The sequence below is a fragment of the Pleuronectes platessa genome, chromosome 3 (genome assembly GCF_947347685.1).
Source record: "Pleuronectes platessa chromosome 3, fPlePla1.1, whole genome shotgun sequence".
In the NCBI taxonomy this organism is placed as follows: Eukaryota; Metazoa; Chordata; class Actinopteri; order Pleuronectiformes; family Pleuronectidae; genus Pleuronectes; species Pleuronectes platessa.
Window position 1 is genome coordinate 16,166,366 of NC_070628.1, and position 25,641 is coordinate 16,192,006.

General features: G+C 39.7%; 1 protein-coding gene across 4 annotated transcripts in view; it reads left to right on the top strand.

Moving 5' to 3' along the window:
- palm3 (paralemmin 3) overlaps window positions 1-25,641 on the top strand; it is a 31,621-nt gene that overhangs the window by 3,495 nt on the left and 2,485 nt on the right. The window contains exons 2-7 of one of the 4 annotated variants that reach the window (XM_053419083.1): window positions 17,263-17,315; window positions 19,015-19,095; window positions 22,382-22,518; window positions 22,980-23,046; window positions 24,394-24,427; window positions 24,986-25,039. In XM_053419083.1, the coding sequence (XP_053275058.1) occupies window positions 17,271-17,315; window positions 19,015-19,095; window positions 22,382-22,518; window positions 22,980-23,046; window positions 24,394-24,427; window positions 24,986-25,039 (418 nt within the window). In that variant the 5' untranslated portion in view covers window positions 17,263-17,270. The remainder of the gene's footprint in view (window positions 1-17,262; window positions 17,316-19,014; window positions 19,096-22,381; window positions 22,519-22,979; window positions 23,047-24,393; window positions 24,428-24,985; window positions 25,040-25,641) is intronic. The other 3 variants (XM_053419085.1, XM_053419086.1, XM_053419087.1) reach the window with 3 other exon arrangements.

Here is a 25,641-nt window from a genome sequence, read left to right on the forward strand (position 1 = left end):
CTTAAAGCCTTAGAAATCCTAGATGACAGGTGGTGAGAAATGGGGGAGGATAAAAAATAATTTCCCTTCTTCAGTTTACACAACACATGTCCTTCTTTTGACACCAGCAACAATGTATTAGTCAAGCAGACGAGGGTTAGCCAGTTATGTGTTGTGGTTTGAGGGGAGAACCTCAAGAAAGAGTGGAGCTGTCTCTTGACAGGAGGATTTTTTGTCTTCTTAGCGTCTCAGCATTTACCAAGATATATCTCGTTTAGGGTTGTGTAACGCTAAAATTCTTTAGGTTCTGATTTCAATTCTGCTTATCGATTCCTCTTATCAATTCCCCATTTTGATTCCAAAATTGTAAAAGATAAAAACATAAAATGCAACTTCGCCGCTAGATTCCACTAAATCGTACACAGTGAACTTTTAAATATCTTATCACTGCCAATTCACAACTAAGTGGTTTAAAGTTTACCTGTTGCTGAATTGTCAACAAAACATCTTATTCCCACATTCACATGAGCTGATTTACCAATCCAATTTTGTTTGTTTGATTTTGGTGGCTCTGGCTTTGTTCTGCCACACATTCCTTTTTGAAGATGGTTTAGAAACTTGTTTGTCATGTCTGTACTTACCTTGAAGTGTGCTGTGAATACTGGTAGCATCTCCAGCCTTCCTTTGTTTGATTTCCACTTATTAATGAAATTCAGTATTCATTCTAAATCTAACGTTTAGACATGCTCTTCTAGTCGCAATCTACAAACCCCAAACATGTCATGCATACTGTAACCTGTGAATTGCTTTATGCCCTGTGTGCTCCTGCAGCTGTGAAGTTCTGGCCGGTGGTAGACTCATGTTATTTGCCTGCCCAGGTCAAGAGACAGTATCTTTTGTAAATATGTTTATAACCTTGGTTGACCACATGTTGCCATGGAGAGAAGAGGTATTCCTCGGTACCAGCTTGTTGAACCTATTTCAGCCACAGTGGTGGTTGAGTTGTTACTGAAACCCCATAGTGTTGGGTCCTGGGAACGATCTTTGACCTTTAACCTTGGTACAAAATGGCTCTGGAGCCAGACATTGATGAAAATGAATGTGCTTCAACTCGTTCATTTTAAGCTTATAAAACATCCCAGACACTTGCATGCCACATCAGATATAAGCAAAAAAACTCAAGTCTGGGTGTGTTACCTAAGGGAGAGATAGTGCCTCCCCAGTAACATTGAGCCTATTGCATAGGTTAAATCAAATCAGCACAGAGCTCGAGATAGGGTCAACTTCTGTTAATGCTTTACCCCCAACCTGTGAATGGGAAGTATTCACAATTTCCAAATCAATCCTACTCAGTTACAATTAACATATTATATTTATTTCTTAATGTTTCTTAATTATATAAAGCCATTTTAATGAAGACGCTGTATAATTTCTGTAATTTATTTGATTGTGGCCTGGAACTAGGTTTGTTTGTCCACAGTGATAATGACGCAGGAGGAAAGTTAAACATTACGTTGCCTGACTAGACATTCACAAGGTGACTCAACACCCTTCAGAATAAATATATGCAACTCCGTGGTCTGACCTTGAAAGGTTTTATAGTCTGTTAGTGAATTAGGTGTTATGTGTTTAAAGTGAGTGATTTAAGGATAAATAATAGTAGTTTACAGTTGTTTATGGACCTGCAAATGTTTTACAATCGTCTTTGCACTGTTGTACTGTGTTGTACTGATGTGGGTTTTTTGATTTGGCTGCAGTGTGTGTTATATGAGATGATGTATGTAATCGTGACTGAGCTGCGAGGCCCCATGGCACACAGGACTACAGGCTTTTGACTCTGTGACAATAGTGAAAATGAACCGAGACTGGATTACACAAGCCCTGCATTCCTCTCCAAACCTGTTTGAGAGACACAGACAACCACATACACACACTAATCCTGCACACACAGACAGACAAATGACTGAAGCAGGCCAATACATGTCTTACACAGGCTTGTTCAAAGGGCAAAACGAGCATTTACCAACAAGAATATTGTCTACATGTGTACACAAACTCATTAGTAGAAAGTCCTGGAACAGTTATTTGAAAGGAAGAGTACATTTTCCTGTGGTTTATCAGTGCTGCTCCAGCACTATTGTGTTCCGAGCCAGTCTGTGTTAACACTATCGCAAAGGCAAGGTATTTTTAAATTGATCGGTATTTAAGCCTGGTCCAATTCACACGCTTTGTTTATTGTAACCCATTGCACTGTGGGAAAGTCACTTGTCAAAACCTGCTTTCCATTAAAACAGCTGAGCTTCTCTCTAATGCACAGCATGGTGAGTGATTAAACCGCAAAGCAGCACGAACGAATAAACTGCAGCCATTGGTTTAAATGAAGATCCACAGTGACAGCGTGACTCAGTGAGCGAAGGAGGCAGAGACAGTTTGGGTCAAAGAGGGAGACATTGCCTTTATTTCACTGACATTGTGCAGGCGTATTGTGGAAGGTATTACAGACGTCCCTCTCCCCAGCAATAGATATTTAAGCATGAAAAATTACCTGAATTATAAACTTATTCCCCAAATCATAAACTTTATTTTCTATCGATTGAATAATCGAGTCAAGGATCCATCTTATCAGCGCAACAAAAATATCACACTTAGGTCAAGTAATTATTCTGGTTATACCTCCTGAAGTATTGAGACATCTCTCATATCTAAGGCTGACTGATTTTAAAGGTACTTTTTAAGGCCACATTCTATGTGTAGTGCAAAACTCATAAGAAAGGAACAAGGTATCAGATGTTCAGTAATTAATGATAGCGAATTGCACTGACAGGGTTGTAACTGCCGATCCTGTTTTACTGTCACACTTGGATTTTTATGAAACCTCCGACATGTGTCTGCAGGTAAGAGTGTGACAGCATGAAGAATATTGTACAGTGTCTCATTGTAAGCTTGCTGTGTGTTGCAGTGCTCGGTTTCTGTGGAGTTGCAGGCAGAATGTTTGTTTTCTGTCACAGTGTTGTGTCAGGACTTGTAAGAACAGGTGTTTTAAACTCAGATCCCCTCTTCACCTCCCCGGGTTCACTCTGTCAAATCTCTGGTTCCTTGCGAGATTTTCCATTCACATGAAGTTACTGTTTTTTATATTGTTCATTTCTATCATTTGCTCCTTAATGTATTCTCATTTCTAAGGTTTGCTCCCTGCTTTTCATGACCTCATCTGTGAGGCTGGTGAGGCAGGTAATGAGGACTTGAGTTAGTCCACATTATTTCACTGGACATCATTTCAACCAAGACTCCTTTCTTAAAGTCCATGAATTGAACCTTTTTCATGCTCTCGCAAACAACTGTTGAAATGACACATACATTTACTGTCTGTTGTTGGCTCAATGCAACTTTTCCCTCAGGTACACAGGCTGTGTTTTCCAAGAAGCCTAAACTAACCTGTAATCTCGAGTTGTTCACAACCTCTGCATTCCACCGAAGGTTAAAAAACAGTTTTTACCCCTTTTTATATTGAACCCTATTGTATATCTCAAATTAGGGATGGGCATAATTAATCGACGATCGATTAATTGATCATTAAGAATTTCGTCGATGAAATAATTTTTTCATCGAGAAATTCGCTAATTACACATTTGACCACGGGGGGCAGTGTTTGAAAAAAACGCCACAGTCCTACTCAGTTACCTGCGACTGGCTGCGAGTTACCGTGTAGTTCCATTTCCAAAGTAAACATGAAGAGGTCACGGCGAAGTGTTGCATGGGACCATCTTGAGTTAAAAAATGACTTGGTTCACTGCCAACAAGGCGAAGCTATCCCAGAGGCTGGGGGAGACAAGGAGCCTGCGTTGTCTGACACGGACGAGGGGAGCGCAAACACCGGAGCCGCGGCCAGGCTAGCTAAGTTAGCACGGAGCTACTTGTGTATCACGGCAACGTCAGTCCCTTCAGAGCGGGTTTTTCGGCGGCTGCACTGACGGTCACCAGGCTGCGTTCGCGTCTGACCCCAGAGCAGTTTAACATGCTCATCTTTCTCAACACAAATCCGTAGGCTGGTGCTGAAGTTGTTTGTGAGTTACTGGTTATTTTTATGAAGCTTTCTCGACTCGGTACCTTGTTTGATAGTTTTGAGTTACATTTGGCAAAACCTGTCAGACCTAAGTATTATATATTTGTAGCCGTGTTTAACATTATGTTTTTTTATATTATTATTATTTTATTTTGGAGAAAGAAAAAACGAGGGTCAGTTGTGTTTAGTAGCACCGGCTTCTAGCTGTCGGCTCCGCTGCTTAAGATTACGGCAGCGCATACTTTGTTCATCTTGTAATAAAGATCTCAATGAGGAAACACGCTTTTTTTTCACTGCATTTTAATGTAGCTTATAAATAGTGAATTTTTGAACTTGAAAATATTAATGATTAATCGAAAATTCGTCATTAACTCTCCCGACGATCGACGAAGACAATTTAATCGAACGCCCATCCCTATCTCAAATGCATTATTTTTCTGGAGATAAAACTGTTGATTGAGGAATTCATGAATGTCATAACATTGAAACAAAAAAAAACCCTAACCCTACAAAAACTGTAGGCAGTAAACCAACAAGCCAGTGCGTTAATGCTGGTATGTGTGGTACTGCACATTATCCAAGTGTATGTAAGTCACCTTAGAGTCTGTCATTGGAACGACGATGTATGGCGCCTGCAGCCAGCCTTAGAAAAAAAAAATTAAGGGAGTGCCAATGCAGCAGTGCCTATCCAGTGGGCATTTGAGAACTGCAAGAAGTTTGGTAGATAAAGTCGACAGGCTAAAGCAATTAATGACAGAATCACAGATGAAGGATTTCGTCGGCTAACGGCACATTTCGAGCCCAGCGACACTCTTCCAAGTCCTCTTTAAGATGTGTCCCCGCCTGCCCTATATGATGTGTTCTCAGCACACATTCATTGTCTGATAGATGCCAAAGTAAGCAACGTTTCTTTTAGCACCGACATATGGACCTCAGACGTCAGTCCAGTGAGTATGCTTGGTTTGACGGCTCGGTGGCTAGATGGTTTCGGCAGGAAAAATCCATATCCTGCAGGTCCTGTTACATTTGGCAACACCAAATTTTATTGATGGTAAAAACAAATGCATTTTAAACCTACAGGTCACAGAATTCTCGGGCGGCACAATGATCTATAACCATTGTAGTAAAGATGTCAGGCAGTTATTTTTTTCATCATCCTATGAGCACTTGTGATCTGATTTTGGGCTGCCGGAGTCTGAGAACAGCAGGGCACAGTGAAAGGAGTTAAGAAGTTGGAGGTGTGCGGTCAGTTCCCTGCGGCTCCTCGTCTAAAAGCTCACTGTGGCTGCTGCTTCTTATCCCTTTACTCCCTGCAATATTTCAAACTGATCTGCTCTCAAAAAGTGTCAGAGAAGACAGTTGTTTTGTAGATGTATAACATTTTTTATCTCGGATGCCATAGACCACCAGCTCATTAAACTGAAAATATGTAAATATGTAAATATTGTTGATGAGCCATTGTCTCAATCACCACTGTTTACCTAATTCGGTAATAGAAGGTAACATGAACATTTTCATCAAAGTCATATTTTTATTTACTGAACTTGAATCCCATCAAATCTAATCTTGTGTTTACCATGATAACAGCAAGTGTGGTTTTGGTAGGACCTATATGTGTCAGACATTTCTTAAGCTGCTACTTCATTAGAAATGAGCAGAAACTTAACTGCTGCATCCGTTTACTGTGCATCCAAACAAACTGCAGGTGAGGTAATTACAGCTATGATCTGAATTCATGCTGTGCACAATGTACGCAGTTTATCACACAACAGCACATCACAACTCCCTTATTTTAACTTTAATATTTACAAGCAAATTTATAGAACAACATTTCATGACAAATCTTATCTACTTTCATTTAAACAATGTAAACATTTTCATAATTTAGATATAATATGGAACATTATAATGGTAGTTGTTTTTTCTTATGTCAAGTAGTAGCATGTGATACCCTGTATCCTAGACCCTCAGTTTAGATAAGATTCACACACTAAATCTAAATGTACTAATGTAAGTAGGTCTAATCAAACCCACTCTTTTCATGTCAAGTGTATGAGATTGTACAGCCTAAATACTGAATATATATATATATGACAATGGCTTTTTTGAGATGCTTCATATGCATGCATCACCTCTTGATCTGGTTAAACTGTTTTTTAACACATAACCATAATCTGTGTTAACATTGTAAGTCTATACACATTAAAGCTAATATTATATTGCTATAAAGAGTGTACTACATGTGAGAGGACAGGAACGACTTCCCTCAGCACAAAGCTGATTGTTTTAACCGATGCCTCCAAACTGAACAATTCTAGAAATTATATACATTTAAACAAATGCAACAAAGTGGCTCCTCTACAGCCTGATTATACAGATAATCCTGCATATTAATCGTACTCGATAAACCAGGATGACTCATCTGAGCTGCATATTCTTCAGCTTCACGATGCATATGCATGTTCCAGATGACCATGTTATTCTCCGCAGCCTCTCTGCTGATTTGATGAATGGATGTTCCATGTTGTGGAGCTGATTTTTCTCAACCAGAACCCGACCAGACTTAATATTTTAAATGTACAAAGGAGATGGTTGACATGGCTACTGAATGGAAGCGTCACCATATTGGGAACCACTCACAAGCCAATGTCAAGCACTAGCAACCATTTAGCTCTATGTCAAGCCAGTTTGTTTGGTTAAAGAGATAATGACTGTGCACACTGTTGTGACAGCACGGACTGTCAGTATACGACACACCTGGTAGTTAAAGGTAATCATGCTACTTATTTTGTTGCGATTTCTGTCCAAGAAAAATTTGGCTAAGCCGGCTCTTTATGTGACACGTTTAAAAGTATACATATGATGAGTCCAAGGATATCTTTTCGGGTATAATTAAATCCAAACTTAAAGCAAGTCATGACGGCCAACAGAAAATATTGTCGCCCTCCTGTCTTTGTCCACCATCCGCCAAACATTTGAACTGGTAAAAAAGATTTTTAAAAAAAACACAACCCTCCCCCAATTACCCAGAAGTTATTATATCAAAACAATAACTGCAGCCTAAATAAATACTTACCAACATTGGCTAAATATTTTTTTTTTTTTTATTTGGCCATTCAGTTTGTTTCAGCTTGTGTGAAGCCTACTGTTGAACTGGTGCCAGGGGTGTTGTTAAGATTTTGAAACATTGTGGAGGAGAAGCCAAGCCCAGCAATCTTTAGATTTTCACCTGATAATTGCACCATTGTCACCATTAATCTCAAAATATCATCCTCCACGTGGAAAACATAGAAAACATGTTTGAATGGGACATTAAAATCTCCATAAAATACTAAATAGGTAAATTTCTTACAGTGAAGAGACACTTTTTTTACTTCAGGATCCCATCCCATAGAGATAGAATATCTTTTTTGCCAGGAAGTCTTTGTCAAGATGGGCAGCAATGAAATATAAGTTTTATATATAAATACAAGCAGGGACAGATGACGCAAGAATCCACTAAAACAAAGTGATCAGACTAAAGCACAGATTAGACACAGAGATATATGTAAATTAATGCTATTTGCTGTTTTGCTTTTAGCAATAAAAGCATCTAATGAACAATTGCTAACTTGACATTTCTGCTTGCTATTCCCCCAGTAGCTGTATCTGAGTGAATACATGTTCCAATCAGCAAATCAGTCGCAGAGATGCTTCATATAAATACTTCAAGGGAAATACATTCTGGCTTTGTGACTTATTAATTTGATTCATCAAAGACAGAAAAAAGGTCTTTTCGAATTTCATTGGGCCCAGGTTCCATATAAGTACCCCGGTGAGTGCAGCCTAGCTAGATGAGTGACTCTGATACTGTGTACTCTGCCTTGGAATTAGTCTTAATTATGATGATTTCCATAGCGATAATAATATGGAAGCTGTCTCTTGGAAGTAGTTGTTTTCATATATAATTTGCCTTTTAACAAAATAAATTTGAGACTAGCTAGCTGACTTAAAGAGCCCACTTGTTCACCAGCCAGGGCTTGGAGATGAGAGAGTGAGGTCACATCCTGGCTCAAATGGTCAGATGTGGCTGAGGTGGGAGCAAGAAAGTAAATACAGGAAGAAGGTCCTGTCTTTTGGATGTGGCCATATAGAGAAACACTTCTTTGCAATTTAATATGGTGGTGCTGCTACGGCCACTACCCAAGATACACTTTGCATGCCATGCTACATCCTAAAAATCACACCCAGCTACAGGAGCTGTTCAAGCTCAAACTTGCAAAGTACAGCTTGTCAGTGGGTTGGATCAAGGTATCAGATTCTCGACGAAAACAAACTGCTTCAGAGTTTGATTGGAACTATTTTTTGCTTTGGTCCTCACCCAAGTGCAATTACTGCATTCACACCTGCCAAAACGAATCTTGTCATGAAGTCCAAGAGTCTAAAAAAAGTGCCAGGATTAAAAAAAGGGTGGATGTGAAAACAGTTTTCCTTTACCATATGATGATCCTGTGGCCAGCGGCAGGAGAGAGCTGAGTTCTGCCTACGTCCTCCTGAATAGAGTCTCTTTTGTGAGAGTGCTGTTTGCATGTTTGTGGGCCTATGTACATGTTTTTATTACGACTCTATGGGACATTTGAACATCAACTTTTTCGAGTCAAGCAGTCCTCATATGGAGCAAAGCATATTATGGTTAGGGTTAGGCAAGTAGAAGAGTTTAGGTAACGTCCTCCTACATTTCATGGAGACGTGTGGGTGGTACATGACCAAGCTTCTCTGATCCCCCTCAATCTTTTTATATGGCTGAATAATGAGAGCAAATTAATTGGCTACTTTTAGGTGCCATTGTTTCATCATAGTCTCTAGCCTCTCTCAACACGATTCAGTAAAATTGTCAGTGCATTAAAGTTGCTTTGGTCTAACCACTGAACACCAGGACCAGTTGCAAGATTTCTTTTGATATTCCCTTGCAGTGATGCCTTTGATGCTGCAAGTGCTCCGTTTGAGATCATTTGTGCGAGGTTACTACCCTGCAAAGTTAAAACGCTGGTAAATACGGGATTGTTTGGTTGATGACATCTATGATGCTTTGAAGTGTTTACATTATTTGAGCCTCTGTGTTACTTGATAGGTTAGGCAGCAATAGCACTGTCATGCCTGTGAAGTGCAGCCATGATAAATGACTTGGAGTAAATCTCTGATGTGTGTTGTTGACTTTGATAATTCCCAACACGATCCAAAGTCTGCTACACAGTGGGATCTGTGACATAAGACACACGCACACACACAGAGCAGTGGAATGCATTGTTTTCATTCCCTCATCTTGGACTGTCAATCAGAGGAATTTGTCTGTGTTCTGTTGCAAAAGCATCATCCAAGTTACACAAATTCCACCCATACCAGCCTCACACACTTCAACACACACGTACAGTAGACACACACACTCCCACTCTGTACGATTTATTCCTTTCTAAATAAACAGGATATCCATCTTCTAAATAGTAATATCTCTAGCAGAGTCTGTAAAGGAACTTAAAATCAATAGCTAATGAAAAAGCGCTTAACAACATTTCGCTCTTTCCATCCCTCAAGCTAAGAGTGATTCCCTCTTTTATTGCCTCATCTCCAATGAAAGTTCTGTCTGTGAATTTCTCTTTCAGTTAGTTCAGTTCTGTTTTAGTGAAGCTGTTCCTGTTGCGGTGGCCCGTGACGACAGCGGAGGATGCAAGTTCAGAGATCAGGGTTGTTGCGATTGCATGTTCCGTCTGTTATCGCCTGGAGGACGGCAATGTTTGTGCTCTTCCTGTTCCCAAACACACGGAAGGATATTTTCAACTGACAGTGACCTTGGAATGCTCTGTCTGTGTCTGCTAAAAAAAAAAGGTGATTCTGTCCAAATTGAAAATTAGAAACCGTTTGAGCAGGTCAATGTAATTTGTATTGCATATTTCCAAACCTTCTGCTTCCTCTGTCCTGTATTACTCCTTTCAGTAGTGGGTTGACATGCCAACGTGCTCAGTTTAGAATCCAGCAGCAGGGTATGAATAGAATAGAGGCAGGGTAATAGGATGTGTAGAAGCAGCGCTGTAAATTAGCCTCAAACAGATGAACTACACTTCAAGGTGAAGTCGTTTGTAGTGTACAGTCACTAATAACGGTATTAGATATTAATAAAACTAGTAATGTTTGTACTCAAATGTTCTCACACTATGTAATTGAGGGCAAACAATATGACGCCTAACTCCTGTCTCTGCTTTCCACTCGTCTTTCTTTACAACAATCATCCCCCTTCTCTCCAAGAAATGGAGCAGAAACTTCAAAGTGCAGAGAAGCAGGGGGGCCAGCGGCCTAACAGCGGTGTTATTGCATCATCACATAAAAACAAAATGTCACTGGGTGGCCTTATAATGACTCCCCACCCCACCCCCTATAGACCTGAAGCTGTTTTAGCATTACAGTGTAGATTGTGTGTTCAGTGGCTGGTATTTACAGAGTCGTGAAGTTCAGAAGACTGTTGCTCTCTGATCTTTCTACAGGCTGTAACAGCATCTTAGTCGTTAGTCGAATTGATGCTACCAGAGAACAACTTGTTTTCAGTCCTTGACCCATGACTATTATTTTTACAGGATGAACACTCATCTGTTAAAGTTGATTTTCCATCAGAGAGACTTAGTCAATAATTTAAAGAGGCCTGTCCTGAAACCTGCCCTGTGATACAGGTTGTTAGTGTCTCATGACCGAAGGTTCACCGTTTTCATGCTCCACTGCAGCCAGCGTCTATTTTTGTGAGGTCAAAGTCAACAGACATGTGCTCTTACCTCTCTGCTAAAATGCCCTCTCATATCCATGCTGGAGTGGAGAGCTATATTTGAATTAGCTTGTCAGCAACCTCATGTTATACTGACTAAGAAAACACAATGAAGTGATGCACCGATATCAGTAAATATTAACTGGCTATATCAGGGTGCATTGTTTTTTTTACAAACAATGGCATAATCTAGATGTGCCCCATTGATTATCCAACTCCTAAATTGTAATGCTGCCTGCCCAAAGAAAATGTGTGAGTCTAGTATTGTCGGGAGAAGTCCTGCAGCTACAAAATCACTGGGAAGAAAACCACAAACCTGAAGGGACTCCTTAAGATGCACTGCACAATAATTAAGGTAACTTAGACCTAACATTAAGATGTTTAATAAAATTACTTTAAAGCAATGTTGAGCAAACTACCTAAGGCAGTGGTGTAACACTATCTAATAGCCACCTTTACTGCTACATGGCTTGCAGCAGGAGATTTAAACTCATTGAATGTCAGTAGCCCAAAGAACACACCATACATTAGTCCCCATACATATTTCAGGTAATGCGGATTTTGAAATGTCTGTGAAGAGTTATATTTCATCTCTTATTGTGAAATGTCCTTTGGGTAGTAGTTAGCTGTAGTCATCTAATATTAATCTTGCTTCCTCCGCAAAGAGGATCCAAATATTTTCTTTACAAATGTATTGTATCGTAGTGTGCAGATTATTGTAAACACTTATTGTACAACACAATGTAGAACAACACTTCCACCAAAGCTTACTTAAATAAGTCTTGACAAAAGTAAACATTGACTCCAGGGGTGTTGCACAAGTTTAATTTTGGTGGTGAAGTTACCATCGTTGACTCGTATTTAAGACACAAAGTTTTAGATTGCATTGGATTTTCATCTTTCCTGTCTTAATTGTTTAAATCAATTGCCTGGAATCTGAAGTCTCATTCAGATGGTTTGTTGCATGTCCCACTCAAAACACACATGCCTTTTGAACTATACTAAACCTTCCATAGAACCTTTTTACAGCCATTGAATGAGCAATAAGCTATTTGGATATACCCTAAACCTAATTGCACCATGTGTTTAGACCATGAAAATAGAATCCGTAAGACTAAATCTAAAAATAGCACCACTCCGCATTCCATAATGGGAGATACTGTGCAGTGAAAACATGCTTTGAATTTCTAAAACCAGTGCTTTGCATACACAGATTATCTAATATCTGATGGAGCTTCTGCACACCACTGACATAAACTATGAGCCGGCTCGCACAAGACACCAGGAGGCATTTGCAGTTTTTAAGTGCTTACTATTACATATAGTCGTGTTAGTCTTCAGAAAAGGAAATGCTAATTCTTTCTTCTCTTTTCTTTAACATGAATTGTGATTTGGATTTAGCTAAACCCCCAAATATTTAGTGGAGAAAGTCGACATGTAATTTTATTATTATTTTTTTTTTTTTTTTTTTTTTTGCTGGTAAGAATTGTAACACTGCCTAAAATTGCCTCATTCAATCTGATCATATTCTCAGCTGTGATACTAAATGATTGTTAAACGTTCATTCCAGACCCCCTAATGTTTTTCCATCTGTTCCCGCAGTGCTAATGTCACTACACTTCATGGCTCCCCACAAGGCAAATATACATTGTTATATAAACATGCACACACACACTGAAGGCAAATATACATTATTTTGCAGAAGGGCAGGAGGAATGTTTGCAAAGAAACCCTGCTGACAGGTTGGAGTGAGACTGAATGACTGAGAGGCAGCTGTAGCTTCTAAGATCTCATAATTAACAGAAGGAAAGCAAGATTACAATAGCTTTCCCTTCCATCTGTGGTTTATAAAACCAAATAAACCTGAGTTGAGGTAATGTAAGTCATTTTTATGCATGAATCCGCAGAGATGTCCCTGTACAGGGATTGTGGGGGAAAGCTTTACTGACCAGACTAGTGACAGAATGTTCAAGAAAATAATTTGCTGATTCGTCAATAATGTGACCAAATTGTGGCAGCTCTCAATGAATCAGTTGTTAAGCCTGGAACATGTCTGAAAATACTCCTCACTGTTTCCTTGTGCACAAAGTGATGTCTTATCACATCTTTGTCTGACCAGCAGTCCAAATCCAAACGCTCTTCCAAGCGATCTTTAACGCTCATATATTTATCTACCTCGAAGGCAGATACAAATTTATATATGTTTATTAAAAAAAAGACATTTTCAATTATTGGCCTTGAGAGCACATGCATCAGACCATGTAGATAACATCAAAATGTCAGATTGTGCTTGATTAAATAGGCGGCTGATTAATCGGTATATCACTCGTAAATGATCAAATTATTGATGGCTGATTCCATGTAGAGGACTCCGTTTCAGGGTCTTGGTGTTGTGCCTGCTGGTTCACTGTCTCACATGGACGCCATTATTCCGATATTAACCTGATTATGAAGTAGATAATGTCATGTAAACAGCATTGTCTGATTAGATAGCTCTGAATAAGGTCATTGTCTGAATAAGCAATAGTCTGATCAAGACACGTTTAGTGTTCTGACCCTAGTCACAGTATGAAAACACATTCACATCTTATTCACAATACAATGTCCTGTTATAGTTTTCTCAACATAAGCTAAGTAGTTGGAAAATTGCTTTCCATATAAACGTCATCACTTCAGTTTACTTGAATGGAACAGAACCATTATTATTATCTACTTATGTGTGTAAACAGCCTTTATTTATTCATAACAGTGCTAATATAGAACATACTTCGTCTACCTCTTCTCCTCTACTTGTGTCTTTGAATTCAGCTGCTACAGTCCATTGTGTGACTAAAACAGTTTTCAGACATGACCTGCGGGTAACATCCGGAAAATTGGCAACAGAGTTTACCGGCAGCCTGCCTTTCACTGGCACGACGCAGCAGCGGGTTCATATTTGCAGATGCGTTCACGACAGCAACAAATGCTCCACATTATTCAGGCAAGAGGTGGAGCAGCCATGTGCAGCAGGCAGAGGCAGGAAGTGATGTATTGACTCAGCTGCAGAGATAACGAGATTTTTTTGACAATATAGACACACCAGTGTCAGCTCTTATCACCACAAACTCTATTGACATCTTCGTCTGTGAACTCTGTGTGTGTGTGTGTGTGTCACTGCTTATTATTTTCTCACATTGAATTCTCCTGGAATTCTTACATTATACTAGAGGCCCAGGCGGACTCCGGAAAGAATGTTTGTTCACATATGCACCTTCTCGGGAGAAAATATGGAGGAAGTGCGGACTTCGGTGCATGCCTGAAAGCAGCTTAATTTGGAACAGGGTATGGAGACGGAGAGAAACTGGGAGATATGGGAGAGAGTTGGTGTGTGGGAGGTCAGAGAGCTCACAACTCAACTGGAAAATATTTGTGCAGGTCATAAAATGAACACCTTGAATCCCAAAGATGGAACTGAGGCTTCAGCACTTTGAGTCATCTGTGCTGGCATGAGACAGGCATTACCGGTGAACGAGAAGCCTGTAATTAAATACTGTAGACGCCAATCTGTGTCAATGGCCTTGTGCCATATTGGTGTTTTACTATGACTGGTTTGTCTGAGAGGTAATGGATGTAGTGTGAATTGACAGGCAGTGAACAAATGCTTTTTCTTCAGTCCCACAGCACATCTGTGAGATGCTGTGCTTTCTGGATACCAGGAGAGGATAGTGGGAGTGAGAAAATTCACAGTTAAGGTGAAAATATTAATTAAAAAGGTAAACAAATTATGCATAATCAAATAAAACATGATTTATTAAATAACTCATTTGTTTTATTATGTGGACACTTGTTACTGTTTTTTCAGTGTCTGCATTTCTGAAGTCATGACATGTATTATATATGTGTCGGCTTTAGAAGAGATGTTCTTCATGTATTCTGGCTTCCTCCCACAATCCAAAACAAAGACATGCAGATTGGGGTTAGGTCAAGTGGGTACATGTCTCTGTAGCTGCTTAGTCATGCACTGAACTCTGTATGATCTCCTGATATTATCCGAAGGAGCTGAATGTGAGAACACACGTCTGAGTGAGACTCCACATATTCTCCCAAGTTTCTCCTGCCGGCCCCTAGTAAAAGTCTGGATAATGTTCGAATGAGTTCATGTGAGAAAACAGCAGAAGATCATCTGGAGGATTGACTGAGTGCAAGCGGGCGTGTTGATGACATTTTTCAAACACATGACATGTGGAAAACTGAGAGAACTTGGATTGATTGATTGATTTCCTGACTTTTCTATCTGCGTAGTTTCTTCCACTGACAACCCTTTAGGATGAAACAATCGACTAGTGCAAAATCCCTTTTTATTTTAGCAGGCTGCATGCTCAGGGTCATCTGGGAAACAGTTGATTTAATCTATAATTTCTCTGTTATTCCAGTTCTTGAACAATCATTTATTTTGTCTGTGTTGTGCAAGAAGTTTTTTTAGTTCTATGTTACCAGTTGTCCCATTTTGTGAGCCTTATTCCCAAACCAGTTGCGACATTTCCCATCACCTCATTCGCCCCTCGTCTTTTTCTTCTCCGCTTTCCAGCCATCTTGACTTTCTCTTGTCTCTTAACTTTTTTGACTTTGTCAGCTTTCCCTTCTCTAACCTCCTGTATCATGTCTAATTATCGAAGTCAGTGCTTGTCTACGGGGAGCTCCTCAATACCTCCTCATCAAAGCCTCTGTTTGTGTCTGCTTGTTTATCTCTGGCTGCTATTCTAGGCTCTCTCCTGGAGCCCTGATGATACACAAGCCTGTGCTCACTATGGGGGATTATATACTGTAAGCTGTCACTGCACCTCCAGTCATTCAAAACACACAAGAAAAACTGATTGTCTCTTTTTACCACTGCTGCTCTTGAAGGAGCATTGTCTTTCAACCTCTATGTATCTTCTCGTATGTCTTTTTCCCCATCTGAAATGTTTCCCCTGGCCTTTTCTTGTTTCATCCTCCTGTTTTCCCCTACAACTTACTTTTCTGATTCTGATGTGGGCCCTTTTCACCCGTGACCCCCACCCCCCCATCTACAGAGCATCAGTGGAACCCCTTGTGTTGGAGGTGTTGTATAGGGTTACGTTTCTCACTATGATAACTAACATCCCCTCAAACTGAAGAGATGTACTATATTGGAGAAGCAGCAATAGCATCAGCTCTCCTGAGTTGCCTTCTGGGGAGAAATGAGAAGCAGCGTTTGTGTAGCTGAGGTGGGGGCGGGAGGGGTTTCAGGAAAAATGAGTAATGCAGCTGAGAGTTGATTCGTTGAAGCTTGTTTGGTCGGCGTGCAAATGAGAAAAGGAAACGTTGATTTTTCATTTTCGTTAATGGTGCATTTGGGTTTTTATGTTAATAGCAAGGTCACTGTTTGATATCGATGTTCCTATTGTCAATGAGGTTTCACAGGTTTTGCATCTAGAAAGTGTTGTGCGTTTTGTGTGTATGTGCATGCATTGGTAAGCACTCGTTTTGTGCTTCAAAGCTCTGTTATGGCAATTAGTGACACTTTTTGTGACAGAGTGGTATCTGTTTGTGTGTGTGTTTTGAATCCAATATGCACCAAATGGGATTGTTGGAAGATAATTATAGCTGTTGCATAAAATCATCATATTTTCCAATAAGTGTTTTGGCTTTAATTCTTTTTTAAAATATAAAGTCCTTATTTTTAAAACCCTCCCAATGCAGAATGTCGATGCAGGCTTTAGATAAGTCTTGTTTATTTACTTTGAGGAGTTGATTTTTAGTTAGTGCTGAGAGTTGTGGCTTGTGAGAGCTCGTTGCTATGCATGTCTCCAGGCTCTGCTCACTCGTGTACCTCTGAGTTTAAGGGAGCTCAGATTTTGTCCCATTTAGTGTCTGTTTCAGCTGTGTCAAGACAGAACCACAAGTCTGGGGTGTGGGGGGACATGTTTCTGCTGGGTATTGTGGGGAGGATTATGGGTCATGACTGCACTCCAGATGAAGGTCTGCACTACCATATACAGAACCAGTCTAACTACATCTTTCACAAACTCACAGTCTGGAACCCTGCCTCTGATTTTAGTTTTTGCCACTCAAGATCTGATGTAAGCAGTGGAGGGGACTGGAGTTAGGGGACTATTTTGATTCTCCTCTTCTCACAATATTTGGACCACAGACGATTTTTAAAGTTGCCAAGACCAAAAACACAAGAAAAAAAACAGGCCATCCAGCTTAAAAGACGAATATTTCAACAGAAGAAAAAAATGCTAAATAGGTTTTCGAGTGATTTTTTTTTTTTTTTTTTTTACAAATGTTTCATCTGAAATCTTGGCCTGGATTCATTCTCTCAGACCAGTGAGCACAGTCAAATTCTGTCCAATACATTATTTACTTGACTTGTCTCATATTTGTTTAATCTCTGATCTCAAACCTTCATCCCTGTCTCGTGGTGTCACAGGTTGCACGATGGATGAGACGGAGAAGTACCAACAGAGACTGGAGGCCATTGCTGTGAGTATTGGGAACAACACGCACACACATTTATCTTTCTCTCGATGGACCAGGCGAGTGATTATGTGTTGTGCGTGCACAGAGTTGAATCGATCATATTAACATTGACAGCAGAGATGCTTGGGTTGTTCACGGTCAGCAGCCGCCCCCTCTGACAGATTACGGTATCTGCCTGAATGCGGAGGTTATTCTTTCCCAAAGCATTTCACTGAAAAATGACATTCATGTACCGTTAAGATACAAATGATTTATCTGACACAACCTCCACAGGCTGAATGGAAATGTGCTGTGTATTAAGTAATTAACTGCAGCAGGGATTAATTGCTAGTTAATGATTTGAATAATCAATTTCCATTATTCCTTGCACCGTAATCAGAACAAATGCATAATTTAACTAGAATGATACCCGGTGGAGTGCATGTTTTTTCCACGTTTGATTGTTTGGACATACTTCTGAATCTATTGAAGATGCATACAGTGTAAACTTTTTATTCCCAACTGAACCCACATTATCTCAGCTTGACATTGCTGATAGCAACAGGTTTGTAATCCTTTACAGTAACTGAAAAATACCCTGCCCACCCCCCAAATAAATCCACATTTAATACTGCTAGAAACAGGTTTTTACTTGGTTCTGCAACAACTTGTCATCATAGATATAAGTCTTCCAGATATGTTTTTTTTTTTTTTCATCAAGATTCATGGAAAATTTGGCCCATATCCTCTCGTTTCGCCAAGTTTCGATGAAATTCTGTCAGGATTTTTTTTTGTAATCCTGTTGACAAAAAAAAACTAGATAACATCAACTTTTAAAGTTGTATTTCAGCCAGGAAACAGCACCAGGCTTTCAGGGTAATGGTTCACCATTGGTCTTGTGTAGGCAGATTGCTCTTCAGATGATCTTTTATTGGCAAGCTGCTCAAAACGCTATGGAAACAAGGATATAATGTCAATGCATGAAAGTCAAATACATTTCCTTGAGCAGAGGCTTGTGGCTCTTACATGGCAGAAGCTGATATTACACCAAATTAGACATCTCGGTTTTGAAAAGTTTTATTTCAACAGATCCTAACTTTTATTTTTGTGGCTTTTCATTTCTATATTTTGAGGATGTAACTGGTTTCGTAGGATCTCCTGGATTTGTTGGCACAAAAAGAGAAATTCTCAACATGCTTAAGTTATCATCAATTATAGGCAGGTTTACAAATGAGATACCACCAGCAAAATGACGACTCGGCTCGTTCGCCTACTTGTCTGTATAGAGAGAGCTGGTAATGGGACTAAGCTGTGCTCCCTGTAACTCTTAAATAATTGATCAACTGTGCACTGTGGTGAGCCAGGGTGTCCCTTGTCATATGAAAACAACTCCAGGTTGCCATGCGGACTGGAGCCCTGAGCATTATGGGATATATAGTATACCTGATGTCTATGGTGATTGTGTCCTTGTGCCAGATGGCTGACCAGGTGTCCCGGTTTTTACTTTTTCTCAGTGATGTTTTATTCACTGCTGTTTCTTCCCTTTCTCTGTTTATTCCATTTCATCAGATTGTTTTATGTGAGTTTAACCATTTAACCAGTCACCCTTTCTCCCGTTCTATCTGTTTGAATAAAGTCATGCTTTTCCTGCTCTCCCTCTTCATTCATTTAGTGTTTGATATTTTTGTCATTTTCTCCTTCCCTCCCACCCGTCTGCTTTCAGGAGAAGCGTCGGCAGCAAGAGGAGCAGGACAAAACCAGGAGAGAGTTGGAGGATGAGAAGATCAGACTACAGCAGCTCAAGGTGTGACACACACATTTGGGATAATCTAAACCGTCTCTTTCACTCTCTCGCTCCCTCTCTCTCACACACAAACACACACACACACACACACAGACAGAGACGCAAAGCTTTAATTTCACTCAGCTATATCCCCTGCAGACTCATTCCAGCTTGTTAGCAAGCAGATTGGCTCCAAATTTATTTCCTTTCCACAGACACAAACAAAAACACGCACACACGCAACCTTCCACACTTCCTGTTTCTGCCAGTTTCTCGCAAGGTTAGACGCGAGCCTCCCTTTGCTGAAATCGGTTTTAATGTGAGTGTTTACACACTCTTAAAGTCACGGAGCTGCTCTATTGTTTTCACATCATTTCCAGACTGCCGTTCCCACTTCCTACTGCACTGTGTTGCACTACCCTGAGGCACATTCCTCAAATGGTGTGAAATGTGTGCATCATGTTTTTACGACCACACAGGAATGCAAGTGTGCACTGAAGAGAATGTTTTACACATCACCCCCATCATATATGTTCACTCCATTAATAGCATTTTATCTATGAGGTCACAGTTCACGATTCAACAGGCCTGAAAGATTCATTTGGAATCATTACTCCCGCACTTGCGCTCTCACAGGAGGTGATATCATAGTAGCTTTACGTGCATTCATTAGCTGTGACATTGGCGTTCACCCCTGGGTGTAGATGTAAGGATGTGATAGGAGGGAGCAGCAGCTTACACACAGCTCCTGACCTGCAGGAAGGTTTGGAGGGGGCTGTGCCTCACTAGCCAAAGGCACAGGGAGGGGAACAGAGTGGGGCCTGTTCTGTGCCACATGAGAAAACACAGAGATGGTTTTGTGACGTTTACACTTAAGTAAGTAGCTTCTGGCTAACTGTTGCCAGATTTTGGAAACATCGGACCACAGACTAGAGGGGAGTTTGGGGTTTGTCAAATGTTTTCATCTTGCAAGCTTGCAAACAGCAAGTGGCTGTACAGTAAGAGAAAGTCAGAAATTGGTGCTTATATCCTGATAGTTTAGAAAAATTATAACCCTGTCAGTTTCACTTGATTCGATTTTTTACAAATTACAGTATTTCTGCTCTTCAGCATCCGATTCAGCCTTTTTAGAACAGGCAAGAGGCTCAAGGGCACTGTACAGATGCACAAGGGCTAAAACAAGCAACTGAACCAAGGTCAGCTGGTTGCAGCAGAAGTCACCCTGCGGCCTTAGTTATTGGTACTCAAGTATAACACAACTGCTCTGTCATATGTTAGCATGAAAAAAGTAGTTTTGTAACAAATAACAATGGAAATATATATGTTGGGGGAAATAGTTTGACTGGCAACTTCAGCTCAAATTAAAGTGAATATCTTTCCCACTTTTTTGGTGCTTGGATGTGTTTTATCTTATCTTTAAATAAAAAATCTTGCTTCAAAGTTGACAATGTTTGCATAATATATTCTTGACAGTGTCCTGGAAACAGAGCTGAGAACACACTGTTCTAATTTTCTAAATGGATCAAATTAAAAGTAAATATTATACTATAACTATATTAAGATTTTTCTGTTTTAAAGCTCTGTCCCCAGTGATACCACCAATTAACAAATTATTGAAGTAAATTAATATCCTACAAAGCATTACCAAATCTACAGAGGTTTTTACAGTTTGAGCTCATATTTGCTGTGTATTAAATCAGTATCAACCTTAAAGGAGTTGTGTGTTGTTGTTGTATGTGTTGTAACAACCTCTTTTGAAAACGATGTTCAGTCAGCTCGACAAACTACAGAGAATTGCGCTCCTGTTTTTGTAAAACTTGAAAGCTCCTGGTTTGGTGTTGTGTCAGGAGGGAATGGTAAGTAGCCCCAGGCAGCTTTCATTCACTGGGTCATGTCTATTTCCTGGAGAGCAGTGGTGGAACAAAAATAGAAATTAGGTAAATACAGCATCCGCACATGCTATAAAATTCAGACCAGCTCTTTCTCTTGGATGACTGAGAGGAAGATGTTTCTGTCTCTCACCTTTTTAAATCTCATCCTCCCCTCAAATAACCACATTGAACTTTATGATCCCCACCTCAGTTTCTCACTCTGTCCTCTTCACTGCTCAGTACATCTAACTTCTCTACTCTTTCAATCCTCACTTTTTGATTTGGCCTTTCCCAAAGATCACCCACCCTCACTACTTTACTAATGTCTGCAGGTATGATGTGTGGTTTGTAGTGATAGTAAATTGAAGGACAAAAACTACGTAGAAACACATTTTAAAAGTATATATAGATAAATAAATGAAAAGTATAGTTTGCGATGAAAATGCCTATATCTGTTCATCTGTTTCTTAATTTAATAATTCATTTATTCGTACATTTCTACATTTATTTATTTATTTATTCTACATTTATTTATTTATGTATTTGGTTATTTATTTATTTATGTATTATACATTTCTACATTTATTTCCATATTTCTGAGGCATATATTAATAAGAAAGGTGGGGACATTTCTTTACGCATTTGGCCGTATCTTTGCGATCGTTATCGTTTGTGCATTGAATTAATTTGGCAGTAAGGCATTTGGATAACAACAAATGCCAATGTTAGAATATGTTTGGCGAGATTTCTGTTTATAATATTGCTTTTTTATGTAAAGTATTCATTTCTGAATTGCAACTAGAGCCTAAATAATGAGTTGACAGGCTGATCTTATATTGGCAATATTGGACTTTTTAATAAATTAGCTGCATTGATCAAATTCTCCTTTCATATTTTCACCATACTGCCTCCACTAAAATCAGTGCCAAGGCTACTTGAAGTTTGAAATCATATAATACTATTTTCTGATACATATGTATATACTCCATATTTTTTTAAGCAAATCAAGTAGATGTTGAATGTACAGACCTTTATTCCATTGTGGGATTGGGTCATAAGGACAATAATGTGTCTCCTGAAAGATCAATGAATAAACAGATAAAATAACCATAACGGTAATAACAGTTCTGTCAGTTTTTGGCTAATCCAGCAAATGAAGTTAACATTTAATATTGCACCTTTGCTTGGTGTGGCAGTGCTGCTCACAAAGGCCTAGTATTAGAGGGATGGATATCACAGTATGAGTGATATTGTATAGTAAAATCTATGACGGTTAATAAACCGATACAATCCAAAACTGTATATCAGCAAGTTTCATTACAATTTATTTGGGGAACACAAGGTAATCCTATTATCAGAATACACAACTAATGAATGTTGCCTCACTCTCTTCTCTCTCCTGCTTCCTCTCCCTCACCTCCTCTCTCTCACTGCAGAGGAAGTCACTCAGGGACCAGTGGCTGATGGAAGGACCTCCCTTGTCCCCAGCGTCCCCAGCGTCCCCGGAACCCCAGAGCCCTCGCTCCCCTCTGTGGGGCTCCCCCAGCCATGAGTCTGAAAATCACATTAACACGTATGGGCACGTATATATAATTGATTTTAGCTGCTTTACTTCATGAATACTTTGGGAAAGTTGAGTTTTAATTGTACCGGTGCTGAACTCAGAGGCAGAGAGTGAGAAGCAGATAAGCCTGCCCCCTTGCCAGGCAGTGTGAGACTTTTCTTTATTGCAGTGGACAATGTTGTCCAGTCCCTGCAGACGACGCTCCCAGATCCTAATCTTATTATTGCAAAGGTCCACAGCTCTGCTTCACTTTCCCACAGGACTCCTCGAGCACTCTGTGCGTTGCTGGTTGGGAAATTTGAACGGGCTGTTTCGGAAAAGGAATTGCCGACAGTGTTGTTTCTTAGATTGGGATGATAAAACAAGGCTTTAGCCATAAATCCGGACATTTAACAGCACTGTAAACTTGAAGTGAATTGTTAGTTTAGATTTGATGTGTTTGTGTGTGTGTCTGTGTGTGTGTGTGTCAGGTTGCAGTCAAAGAGTCTGCGGTTGGATGAGGAGATAGAGGAGCAGATGGAGGATGCGAGCCAAGCGGTGAGGAACTTGCACACAGACACACGCCTGCCCACTCACTCTATGGACAGAAAGGTGGTGGAAATATGTGTTAAACAAGCTCTCTCCGTCATCTTCCATTAGGCGGACAACTTCCCACAACCTCTGTCGGTGGCTTTTTGCCATGAATAATACATTTCTTTTCCTAATGTACCTTTGATGTAGCACCTCTCGTTCAGAAGATGCACTGCATGAATGTCCACAGCCCTGTTTCGTGAACATTTTAGCGCTTGAACCTCTCTAGGAGGACTTGAAATGTTTTATTCAAGTCCAGCTCACCAGCCTCACTCTGCTGAAGGTTTTCAACATGAAAACAGAGTTGTCCATCCTGTTCTGCTGTGTGGTCCAGGGTCGTTTTGTTAAGGGTATTTTCATTAAGTAACGACAAAATACAACAACACAACATATGAACACTGTATTTGAAGTGTCACATGTATAGGTGGGGTTCAAGAAAATAATCTGTAAGGTGAGAAAGAAAAAATACAAGGATATTTTAATGAGGTTAAATGATAATAATACCTAAATAAATAAATCAAAAAAAAATTGACGAAAGTTCATCCAGATTTGAAAAGCGCTCAACTCGAGGGTGCAATGACAATATTTGATGGGAAAAATCAAACATAACACTATTAACCTTGGCTTTTGGGATTTGAATTCAAATCACCTGTAAACATAAAGAGAGGATTCCATTTTGAATGCTATTACAGGTTTTAACCAGGCAAGCTGGGGAGACTTTGAATTCATTACCTCATATTACAGGATAAGGTAATAAATGATTTTAAAAGTAATTATGATGATTATCTGGTGTTTCATGGATCAATCTATGAAGAAAATTATCTGCAGATGAATCGATAATAAAATAATCTTATATGCAGGCCTCATTTTATGCTATTTCTCAACGCCAATAAAACTGAAGAACCTTTAGCTATTGAAGGAACCAGAATAAAAAATGCAAGAACCAATTCCAAACCTTCTGCAATTGATGAAGACTGCATAGAACCACAGAGCCTGTATCGTTTGGGTGGGGTATTTTTCCTAATGACCGAGCAGAAAGCTCCCAGTCATCCACTGTGGTCATCTGGGTTGTTTAAGGTGTCAGATGGAAACTTGTTTAGACACCAACAGGAAGAAGATTTCAGAAATCATAGAAATACAGCATTCTGGATATTATCTGTCTCGTCAAAGCTTGTGTGATGTTCCAGTATTTGCATTTCATTTGCTGTTTTCTTCTTTCTTCCCTTAAAAACGCACCAGCGGTTCAGCCGGCATAAAATCTAAACAGCCTCACCATTGAACAAATTTAATTCTTCTCCTTTCCTCTTTACCCAGCAGGAGGCAGTGACGGTGGATGAGGCTGCAGCAGGTAACCGATCAATCTGTTCTTGTAGATAGTTGCAATTATTTCAGTGGGCATTTTTTATTCTTTCAATACTGATGGGGTCTGCTGTGAGTATGTTCAGGGAACATGAAAAGCTCCAACACCCACAGAATCCAATCAGCCAGACTTTTCTTAAACACTCACACTGCATTCTATCCAAAAATACATTCCGACCTCCTAACACTTCATCGTGTGGCGTGTGCAGAAATGCTACATTTCCAGTGTAGACAGTGATTCACATGCGGAACTTGTTACTGAACAGCTGCACTTCTGATGCTATTCTTACTTATTACAGCCCTACATGTTAATTAGATTAATGAATAATGTTTCCCGTTTAGTTTCATTTGCTGTGAAAATAAGTTGAAAAGGATCATTTTGTTGTTTTCTAATGTTGCATCAGTATTATTCGATACCAAACACTCTCAGGAGTCAATAAAGCCATACAATAATATCTCAATTATCGATACTGGTGCATTTTAGTCAGAACTATCTCCACCGTGTTTTTAGTTTCTTCTTAAAACAATGAAATGATGTCTTCCTCAGAAATGGTGCGTGGTGTTGTTGTGAAGAACGGAGACAATAATGCAACAGCATTTGGTGGGTATCGAGTTGGCATAAAACACACACATTGGTGCGCACAGTTCAAATGTTTGTTATGTCAACCAATCTTCATCAATATATCTATATACTTAACATCTTACCCTTAAAAAGCATGCAACCCCCTATCGATTTTCCATATACATTGTGTGTACTGATCTTGATACATTTGCATGATAGAGGAAGGAGCGGCAAGGGCATGCCTACAATTCACAAAAAGTTCATACATGCTGTGATGAATAATTACGCATGTTGAATAAGGCTTTGCATATATATTTATGCTAATCGAACTCAAGTGCATAACTTGCATCTTTAGAGGGCAGCAGGTACATGGACCTGTCAGTGACCATGCTGCTCAAGCTGCTGAACTGGACAAGAGACTTCTGAAAATAAAACTGACCCCCTCCATCTGTATCTAAATGATCCAGGAGATTTAATAATCTCATTGAGACTGTCAAAGTCAAATGTATGACAGTTTTCAGTCTCTTGTTTAACTGCATCTCTTTTACTTGTTGATCCAATGATAGACCGTTGAAATTGTTTTAATATTTCACGTATTGGTTTCATTCAGAAGTGTGGTTTTGCTTTATTTTCTGATTGCT